The 13,441-nt window shown below is 43.7% G+C and overlaps 1 protein-coding gene across 1 annotated transcript in view; it reads left to right on the forward strand.

Moving 5' to 3' along the window:
* The window catches only part of AGBL4 (AGBL carboxypeptidase 4), a 1,390,068-nt gene that overhangs the window by 1,353,311 nt on the left and 23,316 nt on the right, over positions 1-13,441 (forward strand). The window contains exon 12 of the mRNA XM_073357770.1: positions 12,144-12,240. Within this exon, the coding sequence (XP_073213871.1) occupies positions 12,144-12,240 (97 nt within the window). The remainder of the gene's footprint in view (positions 1-12,143; positions 12,241-13,441) is intronic.

The raw sequence follows: 13,441 nt of genomic DNA on the forward strand, positions 1-13,441 counted from the left end.
CAGTTCCCAGTGTTTGTCCCCGTGCTAAGTTCCTCTCTAGGTGTGTCCAACTGTTGTCACTTCACAATGCCCAGGAACCTTGCAATGGTGCCGTACACTTCCTTATATTATTTAAGGGCAAGAGGGAAAAGGAAAGAAATTCACTCAGGACCAGATTATCCTCTCCACCTTCCTGGGTGGATGGCTGAAGAACCTGACACTCGAGGTGCAGAGTGGGGGAGTATCACCTCCTGGCACCATCCCTGCCTCAAACCTCAAAGAAGCCCCTTTGCTCTGCCCATGGGGAATGACTCCTCTGCAGCATCTTCCCCCCTCCACCCCTCGCTGCCTGCCCACATTGAGCCAGGCAGAGCCCTGCTGCCACCTGCCCCCGTGTGGACAGCCCAAGGCCCCACCCCCACCCGCCTGCACGGGGCCAGCCCAAGGACCCCCCTGCGGCCTGTCCGCCCATGGCTGGCCCGAGCCCTCCTACTCGAGACTGGCCTGAGGCCCCCCTCTAATTCCTGAGCTGAGGGCTGGCCCAAGATTCCCTGCCGTCTGCCCATGCAGAGCTGGCCCGGCATCAGCCACTCTCTCAAGCCCTCCCTCCCTTGCATGGCTGATGTTGCCGCTTGTCCTTCCCTGTCCCCCGGCATGTTCCTCTGCACCCCGCTAGGGGTCGCACACCACTTTTTTTGGCAAAACCGGGCATTTGTCCCATTTGGCCTTGCCAGCTGATGCTCAATGGAACCTTTCCACTGATGCTCAGTTAACGAGAGCAAATGGGACAAAGGCCTTGTTTCGCCAAAACAAGTCAGGACAGCCGGGACAGGGCTTGAAAAAGGGACTGTTCTGGCCAAAACAGGATGTGTGGTCACCCTAAATTGAGGAGACAATGGTAATGATATTTTTTCCCCCTTTTTTATTCCTTCTCCCACAAAATAAAGTTTTCTGCCCCTTTTTTCTCATCTTTATGGCCGACGGCTCCAGCCTCTTGGGTTATTTCCCACTTTGTCATAAAACCTTCAATCTTTTCAAAAGCTGCTTCTTTTAATTGAAAATTTGCAATCAATGGATTTCCCCTCCCCCTCCAAACAGACCCATTTGCAGTAAATAACCTGTGGCCAGGGTTTCTGCACTAAAGAAAGAAAGAAATCCAAATTTGCTGTATCATGCCTAATCTGTGGGCTTTAAATCACGGTGTTTTGTATTGCGCTCCGCTTGAAGCTTGATTATTACTTAGAGACTGTAAGTGGTGTTAAAGATACAGCATCAGAGCTCAACTTCCTTTTCCTCTGAAGAAACGCTCTGAAAGGGGCATGCCGCCGGCAGAGGCTGGTTCCGGAGGGCAACCTAGCTTCCTGTACTTTTTGCCCACTGCAAATGCTGATGTGACCTTGGTGCTGAAGGCCAGTTCCAAAACCCATTTAAGTCAGAAGGAACCTTTCCATTGACTTTGATGGATTTTTTGGATCAGAGTCTTAAATAGTAAACTTCTCATGGCTTAACCCAGCAAATGACCGTTTCTCTGTATCCTTTTCTGGTCCGTGGCACCCGGCTGATTTTATTGAGGCAATTTCATAGATTAATAAGTTTTAAGGCCAAAGGGACTATTATGGTCGTATAGTTTCTCCTTCTGCATAACACAGGCCATAGGCCATTGCTGTATTAATTCCTGCTTCAAGTACAATAGTTGTGGTTGAGCTAGAGCACAATTTTTTTAGAAAAATATTTAATCTTGATTTTAAAATTTCAAGTGATGAAGAATCGGCCAGAATCCTAGGTAAATTGTTCCAATGGTTAATTACCCTCACTGTTAAAACTTTGGGCCCTATTTCTAGTCTGAATTTGTCTAGCATCAACTTCCAGCCATTGGATGTTGTTGTATAAGAGTTGTCAGCCCTCCAGGATTGCCCTGCAGTCTCCAGGTGTCAAGGTTCCTTCCCCACTCTGAACTCTAGGGTACAGATGTGGGGACCTACATGAAAAAAACTCTAAGCTTATTTTTACCAGCTTACGTTAAAACTTCCCCAAGGTACAAACTATTTTACCTTTTGCCCCTGGACTTTATTGCTGCCACCACCAAGCGTCCGACAAATATAACCGGGAAAGAGCGCACTTGGAAACATCTTTCCCCCCAAATCTCCCCAAGCCCTACACCCCCTTTTCTGGGAAAGGCTTGATAAAAATCCTCACCAATTTGCATAGGTGAACACAGACCCAAACCCTTGGATCTTAAGAACAAGGAAAAAGCAATCAGGTTCTTAAAAGAAGAATTTTAATTGAAGAAAAACTAAAAGAATCACCTCTGTAAAATCAGGATGGTAAATACCTTACAGAGTAATCAGATTCAAAACACAGAGAGTCCCTCTAGGCAAAACCTTAAGTTACAAAAAGACACAAAATCAGGAATATACATTCCGTTCAGCACAACTTATTTTGTCAGCCATTTAAACAAAACAGAATCTAACGCATATCTAACTAGATTGCTTATTAGCCCTTTACAGAAGTTCTGACCTGCATTCCTGCTCTGGTCCCGGCAAAGGCAACACACAGACAGAGAGAACCCTTTGCTTCCCTCCCCCGCTTCCAACTTTGAAAGTATTTTGTCTCCTCATTGGTCATTTTGGTCAGGTGCCAGCGAGGTTATCTTTAGCTTCTTAACCCTTTACAGGTGAAAGGGTTTTTCCTCTGGCCAGGAGGGATTTAAAGGTGGTTAGCCTTCCCTTTATATTTATGACACCAGGAATTAAAGATTAATCTTTAATTAAAGATTATGTTGTGTGATGAAACCTCTAGAAATACGTCCAACCAGAACTGGCAACCCTAATCTTCGACAGAGTGAAAACTCTCTTTATTATCAAATTCCTGTTTCCAATGCAGGTGCTTAAAGACAGTGACCAAGTCCACCCCTTAACCATCTGTCTGTTATGCTAAATAATAATAAAACTAATTCCTAGCTCTTACATAGCTTTTCTCATCCGTAGATCTCAAAGCACTTTACAAAGGAGGTCTCAGTCTTCTCTTTTCCAGACTAAACAAACCCCTTTTTTTCAGTCTTCCCTCAAAGGTCTTCTCTGAATCCCTCCAATTTATCAGCATTCTTTTTGAATTGTGGGCACCAGAACTGGACTCAATATTTGTCTTCCACTCTTTCAAATGAACACTTTATAGCTAGGCTACCCAGAGTCATGCACAAGGGTGGAAGATAGGGCACCGGGAGCCCCCTGCATCGTCATATGCACTTAGGCCAGGGTATCCATGGTCCCAGTGTTTTCACTTGAGCACAAGATGCAGGGAGCTTAGCTGGGCACCATCTTGGCTGGAGTTCTGAGGCAGGCACTGTGCGGGAGGTGTGACCTCAAAATGGTCTGAGATTCGTTTTGGATAACGAGACGAAATCCCTGTCCTTCCAGAGCGTGCTTCATCCTGGTCCGAGGAGGCATTCTCCCTGCCTCTGCACTTCCGAGGAAGTGCATCTGGGCACTGTCACGAATGCCCTGCACCTTCACACCTGCTCTCCCTTGGCCCCCAGGCATCCCCTGGCCACCCTCACCACAGCTGGCACTCGAAGAAAGGACTTAGCCTGTAAAATGATGGGTGAGTTTCAAGATGTTCAATGGTGGTTCTTGTGTACACACTCCCAACCCCATTAAGGGTCTGAAGGCTCTCAGCGGTCTTTGGATCAAGCCTTTAATTCCTTCTGTGGGTCCTACCGTGCTGCTGGCTCAGAGGCTGCCCAGAATGCAGTCAACAATTCAGGATTTATCATCTTCCTCCCCAAATCAATTCATTCGTTCCTAATATCCACAATCGCTAGGACCATTGTGCATCTCAATCTCTCTCCTATTTTTAGCTTGAAAACTAAGTGTATCCAAAAGGCCTTTTAAAAATATCTCCCCCCCCACACACACACACATTTCTTATTCTTCTTGGATTCACTCTTGTCAGTGCTAGTAATTATGCCCTGTCCCAAAACACAAGCTGCAGGGAGGGGAAGAGAGAGTCAATTGGTTCCTGCATTCCATAGTGCGCAATTATGACCTTTGACTCTTTGATCTCCCAGCGATTCTGAGCTGTGAAATTGTTTCAATCATCTTTTTTGTGTGATGGCCAGTAGCAGTGGTTCTGCTATCAAGCATGCAGCTGATTTCACTTCGACCACAAAAAGCATCATTTGTCAAACACAAGTGAGGAATGTCTAATAAGAATAGTTAGAAATGCAGAAACATACTGCAATGTGTGTAAGGTATAATCAGGGGTGGACCAACTGGGTCTTGAGAAAGTTCAAAATGTGATTTTCCTGTACTTTCGGATTCCTCTTGGAGCTGGAAATTGTTGTTCTGTTCTTGCATTTCCAACCTAACTGGAAGTAGGAAATAAAAGAACTGTTAAAGCCTCCAGTTTTCTTGTCACTCCTTCCCCAGTGTATTTCAGAACACTGGTCAGGAAGAGAAGAAAATTGCCAAAGTTGAATTTTCACATAAATTGCTTACTCCCCCACTCTTCTTTCTGTGTATCAAACAAAGTCAGCTCTGTAATTTACATTAATTGTGTGAAGGGCTGAGGTCAGCTATCCCACAAGGATTTCTTTCCAGATTTGGCAAGTGATATGAATTAAACAATACAAAGATTGGAAACATTTCAATGGGAATGGACTTACCCTAGTATCTTTCTGGTACTGTATAAGAACATATTCCCAGAGTTTAATGTGAGTTCATCTCCTCAGCCTGCATGTGTACAGGGGGTCAAATTCATTCTTGGTGTAACTAATGAAGTTGCAGTCTTCTGGTTTTAGCCAGCTTACTTAAAACTATAATGTGTGCCAGTTTCTAGAGGGAAGTTGGAGCAACATGCATTATAACAAATTAAAATTTAATGGTGCTAATACTCACCCTCTTTTTATGGTGGTTAATATGCAGTTGAAGATGTGGTTCCTACCTGGGTCCCTCAGATAAACGCCCCTAAGGAACATGCACAGCAAGAGGAAGAAAACATTTTCTACTTTGTTCTGATACTGTAGGCCTTATTTGCATTGATACTAAGGCCCCTTTATGCCATCCTGACAGTGTATAGGAGCCTTAAACTGATCAGAAATAAAACTGGATTATATTTTTGGTTGGCCAATAGTCAATTAGCTTAAAAGTGCATTTTTGAGGTACTGAAATTAGTGACAAATTCGGTTAATAATTTCAGCTGAAAATTTTTGGAAATGTTGAAACATTTTTGTTTGCACATTTTCAAAACCCAACATTTTTGATATTTTGTTTCAAAACAGTATTTTTGAAGCAAAATGTTATTTATGAATCAACATACAAAACATTTCAATCAACCTCAACCAAAAAAAATTTGGTTATTGTGGCTGTATTTGGATTTATTTACTTATTTATTTACATACTGATATAAGCATTACTCACTTGCTTTATGTGCATGGTAATGATTCTGTAATTCATAATCACTGGGGATTTTCCTTCAGAGAAAAATGTATGTTGTTGGATTATGCATAATTCCTGCCTATACACTGAGGAGGCAAAGGTCAGCCAGGAATCGCTGAGCTGAGGAATCGCATCCGACGAATAACAAAGAAGAACCAACTTTGCCATTCTGTTGTGTTTTGATGAGCCTCTGTGCTTTCAGGCCCTGACTGGGACCAGAGACAGAGGACATGGAAATACATTTACTGTGATATCATGTGTTGGAATACTGGGAGACAACCAACTCTGCTGGTATGTCCAGACGGACCAGATGCAGAAAGTTCATAGATTCATAGGCTTTAAAGCTAGAAGGGACCATTATGATCATCTAGTCTGACCTCCTGTATAATAACACAGGCCAAAGACCCTCACCAGTAATTCCCACATCAAGCACATATCTTGTGGTTGAGCTAGACCATACCTGTTAGATAGATATCCAGCCTTGGTTTTAAAGTGCCATAACTCTCACCAAAAAGCCTGTTTGAGATATGCAGACCCAGGAGGTTCAGATATTCAATCATCTGAGGCTTTCAGGGTGATTTCCCAACCTAAGGACCCAGGCCTGTTTCCACTGATCAGTGGGAGTTTTGCCATAAGCATCAATGGGAAAAAGTTAGGCCTCAAAACCTCTGACCTTTTAGCAAGTTACCCCATTGCTAATGATTTCTGTGTATCAGATTCAAATACATTTTCAAATACTCTAGAACATACATAAGCCTATGAGTAGCCACCGTTTTTATGCTTCCCAGAAGTAGCTTTCTGCAAGGAAGGATGTGTTATTTTGCCCAGAAAATCAGCACTTGTTGTTCAGCTTTGCACAGGTATGTGTGTTACATGGTGATGGCGCAAAAAGAAAAGCTCCCATGACACCATCTCTCCAAAAACTCCCACTTTTCGTCACTGTTATCACTGTATCTAACTTGACTTGTTACGCTCGCTATCAGATCAGACCAGGGCACCACTGATTAGTGATGAAAGATTAATTTCAGCCTCATAGAAACAACAGGAACAAACAACTGCAAGGAGAAGAAAACAGTGCTAATAAATTATAACACTAGGGTTGATCCACCCTAGCATGATATAATGCTGTGGTTTAAAGCCAGTTAACGCCATTTTCCATTAGCATCCCCATTCAGAACAGCAGTTAGAAGTGGCTTCTATCCATTAATGGGAGTGCTTCTAAATGTACAGGAAAACATCATCCATATCTCCTGAGATAATAGGGAGCTGACAATACACTTACTGCCCACCATCATCTGGGACCAAAAAATGTCTTCCTCTTTTCATAAACAATATGATTTTTGTTGTGGTGGCTTGAGACTTGCTGGAGAATTCAGTGTTGCCTGACAGAGAGAAACCGCCGATTTCTAATTTGAGCTATTACAAAGATTAATCTTTCTTTCTCTGTGCATCTCATTTTTCTTCCCCTTCCTGCCCCTTCCCTTTCTTTAGGGTAACTTAGATGTGTTTGCCTAAACCAAAGGCGTACGCAGGTCTGGTAAGTGGTGCCTCTGGACTGGAAGGTCAATGTTTTAAATCCTGCTGAGGACTAAACTTGGATGAATTCCATAAACTAATAACCCAGCACAGTGTTTCAAATTGATGGAGGTGCTGTCCTCTAGATGAGACATAAAAACAGAATTGTGATCTGCCTGGCAGAGACCCCACAGGACTTATCAAAGACGAACAGGAGCTGCTAACTGGTTTGCCCTTGTCAAATCCTCCTCGTCACCAAAGCTTCACTTCCTGGTCCAAAGAAATGACATCGGACCTTATGAAAATGAGATAGAAACTTGAAGGAGCCGTCCTGCTTCTAATTATTTAAAGCAGTTTGCTGTGCTTCGTGAGGGGGGAAAGAGAGAGAATCCACATCCTGGGAAGTGGAATGACCCTGAATTTCTAAAAGCAAAACAAAAGCTGATGGATGGTGCCGCTGCGCTCTGCAGTCGTGACATTATTAAATGATTAGTGAGCTATTAAAGCAGCAACACTTAGTTTCTCCACTAATGACTTGTACTGCTAACTGGGTTCCAAATGGAGATTTTTATTGCATCCTGGTGCAGACAGAATACTGCGGGCTGTGATTGCCGCAAATCGTTTTAAGCAGGCAGGTGCACAATCGGAGAAGCAAATCTTGATTGAAAACAAGTAATGGATGACTGCCTCGGTTGCCTCCTATGGTGGGTGCCTTAGAAATGTGAATAATAATAAATAGTAAGAAGTCTGGGGCATTCGGTTTGGTTCGGATGAGGATTCAAAAGTTTATGGCTATTGAAGGCTACCATAGTAGTGTAAGGGTAGCTAAGCTCTGGAGTGGACTTCTAAGGGAGTTTGTGGAAGTCCCATCATTGGAGGTTTGTAAAAACAGGTTTGAAACACCTGCCAGGGATGGTCTAGGTTTACTTGGTCCTTGCCACAGTGAAGGGGGCTGGACTTGATGACTTCTCAACGTCCCTTCCAGCCTGACACGTCTGTCATTCTGTGTGGTAGAGGCTGGAGATTCATCCAGATGTTTTTCAACATCAGAAAAGATCTGGGTTTGGTTTGGTTTGATTGCAAGTGCCTTCAGTTCAGTTCTTACTATAGGCAAGCTGCACGACCCAGCTCTGCCGAAAACTGAGGGAATTAATTCTCCTCGCTTGCAGTGATTTCACTCTCGTGTGGTGCTGCTGTGCAGTGGGGTGAGAACAGACTCCAGATCCTTGTTGCATTCTGAACTAAGCAAATGGCGTCACTTTGCTTTGGCTTTCCTCAAAAAGATCTTAGCTATGACACACACACACGCTATGAATTAATCGAGCCATTTTCCTACAAGCTGGGCAGGGGGACAGAGTGGGACATTGTTACTGCTATTTCCATTTTTACATACTTGCTCAGACAATGTGTTGATGGGGGCCATATAAGTACCTAGGTAGAAAGGTCTAGTCTCTCGATGATGTGACAGTCAAAATAAGGCAGGGACTGGATGTCTCGACATTGGTAATAGAGTCTATAGCTTTTCACCTCGAGGTTGCTGGTTTGAATCCAGATAGGTCATTAGTGATTTGAGGTTGTCCCCATCTGATAGTTGTTCAGTGGTCTCTGTGACAATATCCTGAACAAACCTTATGGAATTAAGAAAAACTTTATTAAGTTAAACTTTACTGAATTAGGCTTAATACCTTTGGGGTCTATTGTATTAAAAATGCAGTTGTTTAGGTGTTATTGTAGGATTGTTTGTAACTTTTCTGGGGCCTTGGCTAATGTAAATGTTAGGAACTTCCAAGAATTGTTCAAGTTATACGTGAGAAGAGGGTTTCCTCTGAGGGACATGGGAGGCCTTTTGAAGCTACGCCCTGGAGGGAAACTTACTGTCTACTAATTACCTGCCCCTGAAAGCTCTAGGTCCAAGACCCCTGAACTATGTGAAGGAGGGACTAAACTTTTCCTGAGTGTGCTAGTTCTGAGCTGAGGCTATGAACTTGTGACCACAAAAGAGAACCCCTCGGGGGGCTTGACAGACTTACCTGACAGAGTCCATGGTGGAGACAGTTGGGGTGATCTCTGGTAAGCTTATTAGCACACATGTAGGTTCTTTTGTTGTTTTTAATATGTTTTCTCTGTAGTACTTTTCCCTTAGGAATAAAATAGACTTGCAGAGGAAGTGCTGAATGGTTACTTATAACTGATACCAATTACACTGTGTACTGTCTCTGGGGGGAGAAGCAAGCAGGCCTGTTTAGGCAGACTGTCTTTTGCAGGGAAAATCACAGGTTAGTCATGGAACTGTGCAGCCTACAAATACCCTGGTCAGGAGGGAGACAGATGGGTATCTCTACCTCAGAGAGGTAACGGCTGGGGAACCTGGAGTGGGTGTTCTTGCTGTACCCTATAGGGGAATACAGGTGCAGTTGCCCTGAACTGTGTCAGTTTCTATAGGGAATGTGTTTGTAAGTCTCAGTCCAGTATCCATGCCACTAAGTTGGCAGCCTTAGCAGAGACATAAAGGCCTGTATGGGGCACGGAGACTGACAAGAGGCAGCTGTAAAAATGGACCTCGCCATTGAAATACAATGGTGGGGTGTCATGGAGAAGCTAGCATGATGGTTGCCTAGGCTGCACCTCTTCTGTAGGTGTAAACACATGGCTTCCCTCCCCAGGGCTGTCAGTCAGGCACTTCCCACCACCACAGCACCTACAACAAAGAAAGACAAAGACAAAGAGGAGGACAGTGGGGGCTGATTGTAGCAGAGGGACCTTAAGACATTAGCACTGACAAAATGTCCTGGAGACTTTACTGGGTCCAGTTATCGCTCAGTGTTTTTAAGGTGCTGGGCAAAATGAGAGAAAGCATAAAATCAAGCCATAAATGTTTAACAGCCCTCTCCTCTCTTCTTTCTCCAGCTACTCATAAACTTTGCTGCTCCTTTGAGTTCAGCATCTGCAGAATCATAAAAACCCCCAACCGTCCCCAAATTCCAGTAACAATGACAAAACTCTTTCTAAGAGATGCTGCCTCTATGGAGTGATAGGATCTTCTGACTCTCTAACGTCACGCTTCCATGCACATGCAGGTGGTATCCCTGTAATATGTACCCAGAGAGCAAAAAAACTTACCTTATACTGCAGCAATGCTAATTTTCTCGTAGGCTGACTATTACACACAGGGGTAACACCCCCACAGCCCGTGCATACTCCCAGATTTATACTGTGCATATCAACTGTTCTGATTGTCCTGCCTGGTGTAACAGAGCCCATAGGATATACACTGTAGATGTCAATAGCATGTGAAGTGGTAGGATGAACATTAGCATTAAATTCCTATTGGGGAAGCCTTTTGAAATAGACTTTCAGTAGAAGTGGTGGAGCCACTTAAAACACTACTAGGCAGAGCACTAGAAACAATATAGGAAGGACCCGATCCAGGATTGGTCAGACTGCAATTCTGAACAGTCATCAAGGGTCATCTACCACAGCTAGATCTTAGCTAATGTATCAAGCCTCTTAGGGCCACATCTGTTTATAGCATTTTCCAGCTTCCAGTCACAGAGTCAAAACTTTCAACTACTCCGAGTTAGTCTTTCCCCCTTTCTGAAAAATGAACAAATAAATGAACAGGGTTCTCACCAGGCTGCATGAACCCGATGTCTAAAACTCATTAGTTCTGATATCCTAATGTGAGTGGGCGGACAAGAAAAGCTTCATTTAGAAGCTGGCATCTTTATACAAGCAGCTTAAAAACCCCTGAGACGTTGCAATTCCAGAATTTCCTTCTAATGGAAGCACTAGCAGCTAATTGATATAATTTTAAAAAATAAAACAGAAATAGGTTGATTTTCCTAAACTGGCAAAGGAAAATGGCATGGAGCAGCTAAAATGGAAGGAACGTTGTGGTCAATTTAGATTCCCCAAGTTCTGTACAGTGAGAAGCCACCTGGTTCCCAACTCATATACTGTGTAACTGCCACTGAAACAGTGGTTATTGTCATTGGCCAATGGACACTTTGAAAAATACTGCCGAGTAGAATTTAAATTTTTGTATATATATAGTGCTTTGGCTTTGATTATCCCCAAGTGCTCATTGGATACCAGCAGTGCATGACTGTGTAGGCAAACATAGCAGTCTTTATGTCCTTAGCAAAATCTCACATGGCAGAGCCATGTGTGATGAAACCTGTTTCATTCAAAATGGATGAAATTCACCCGGTGTTGAAGGCAAGCCCAGAGAATAGCATAGGCCTTATGCTGACCCTCGGCACAGGGGTGCATTTCACCCAATGCAGACATTGTCCAGGACAAAAGTGTTCCCGTTTCTTTTTGAAAATGACCCTGGATTGTTTAATTTCTACCAAGACAATCACTTTAGCAAAGCCTCGGAACAGTCGCCTTGCTGTAACATCTCAGCAAGATTAACAGGACCTCTGATGGTGTAGTGTCTACTTAGTACTGAATGTTAAGTTTGGCATTCAGTGAAATTCATGGTGATTAGAGACAGAGTAGGCCTGATAGATAATTTTGTGCAATGCCCTCCCCCTTCACAGTTCCAAGGATTAGTCTCTACTGTGTACCTCCCCATTCTGTTTTCAAATCCAAGTCTATAGGTCAGGAATTACACCGCAGAACCAACGTAGAGTAGCTCCTTCCTAGGTCAGCAGGTGCGTGGAGCTCAAGATGAGCCCAAGCCAATGTTTCAGTGGGCCGGCATTCTGCTCCCAACTTTGAGGTTGCGTATTGAACCATTTCAAGTTTGTACCATGACATTCTAGATCTCAGCTCCTGGAGGCAAGTGCAGTACTGTTGAGATGTTGGCTGTTTTCCTGCAGGAGGATACCTTGGACCAGAAGAAGCAAGTTAACATGCACTGTGCCTGATTAAACTTCTTGGGTATTTACTTTCCCTCATGAGAGATGAAAGTATGCTGAGATCCCAGTGACATTCGCGAAGTACATCAGAGTGGCCTGTTTCTTTCCCTTTATGATTTCATGCGACATATTTTCTACTTATGAAAAGAAGAAGCAAACTCGAAGACACACACTTTAGCTGCTGGCATAAGTTATTTTGTTGACCCTGCCCTGAAGCTTTTGGCTTTGTGGGATGGTTAATGTAAAACTTGTTCATGCATCAAATAACAGTAATTTACCTTTATGCTCTGCTTGTTTCCCCTCACCCCTCAGTCCTTTTTGAAGAAGTTCCTTAACTAAAAACTCACAGATATGAAGTTAGGGAGAAATGTGGCCAGAACATTCTTGGATTACTACCGGCTGAACACCATATCAGAGAGACCACTGGCACCTATCCCCAACACACGGTAGGTCAGAAAGCAATCTCGGCTCTTTCTACATTTGTTTCTCTTGCTTGACCAGGGCTATGTTTTTAATACCCTCCCTGCCTACACTTCACTTGTATCTAAGGGATTGTGGCTTTCTAATAAATTTGTTATTCTAATTCTTTCTTATTTTATTGAAATTTCTTTCTAAACCAAGCAGTTATGGTCTGAAAAATACCTGGGTTATGCCTAAAATATTATTCCAGGGATTTTGGAGATATCACGCTTGATTCTTTTCTCATGCTAACTGTACACCAAACTGCAGTGTCTTTAATGGACTTATTCCTAATTTACACCAGTGTAAGAGAGAGGAGAATCAGACCTGCTGTGTTTTAAATACCTTTCATTCCGGAAGTGAAATCTTGCGTGCTCGCGGGGAACGGCTCTGTTTCTCCTCAGACCAAGTCTGGCACCGGCAATAGTGTGATAGATTCCATACACCACCCTGCCAATGAGCCTCAGCCCTGAACGAAGGAATCACCTCGAACAGAGAGAGAGCAGCTAACGCTTCAGGTCCACTTGACACTTAGCTTCTCTGCTGAAGCAGGCGGCTAATCTGGCAACCGTGAACAGTCCCTGGGGTTAGTCACATGTGTAAAATGAAGCATAAAATGGTGCTGTGGCCACAGGGACCAGTTGTAATGGCTGTTGTGATGCAGACACATGTCCACTAGGAAATGGGGTGAAACCACCATACAAGGCGGCGTGAACTAAAGAGGATATGAGCCGAGCATTTCAAATTCCCAGTTTCTTCATCTCAACTCTGGCATTGGCCTGCTATATAGCCTTGAGCAATTCACCTTACCTTTCTGTGCCTTAGGGTACATCTGTATTTAGAGCTGAAGGTGTAAATCCTATCTCAAGGAGACTGGTGCTAGGTCCTACTGAGCTAGCTCGCGAAAAATATTGTGTAGGGTGGTGGTATGATATGCAAGAAGGGCTAGCTACCCCGAATACGATCCCATTCAAGACATTAGGCATGTACCGGGAGCAGCTAGCCCTTCCCACAGCTCACACTGCTGTGATTGCACTTCTGTTTTTAGAGCACTAGCTCAAACAGAACCAGCACAGGTATGTCTCCTTGAGCTAGGAATTACACCCACAGCCTGAAGAGTAGAAATACACACCGTTTCACTGTCTGTGAAACAAGGGTAGTAGTCCTTAGCTCTCCAGGAAGGATTAT

This window comes from Lepidochelys kempii, chromosome 8 (genome assembly GCF_965140265.1).
Source record: "Lepidochelys kempii isolate rLepKem1 chromosome 8, rLepKem1.hap2, whole genome shotgun sequence".
Taxonomy (NCBI): Eukaryota; Metazoa; Chordata; order Testudines; family Cheloniidae; genus Lepidochelys; species Lepidochelys kempii.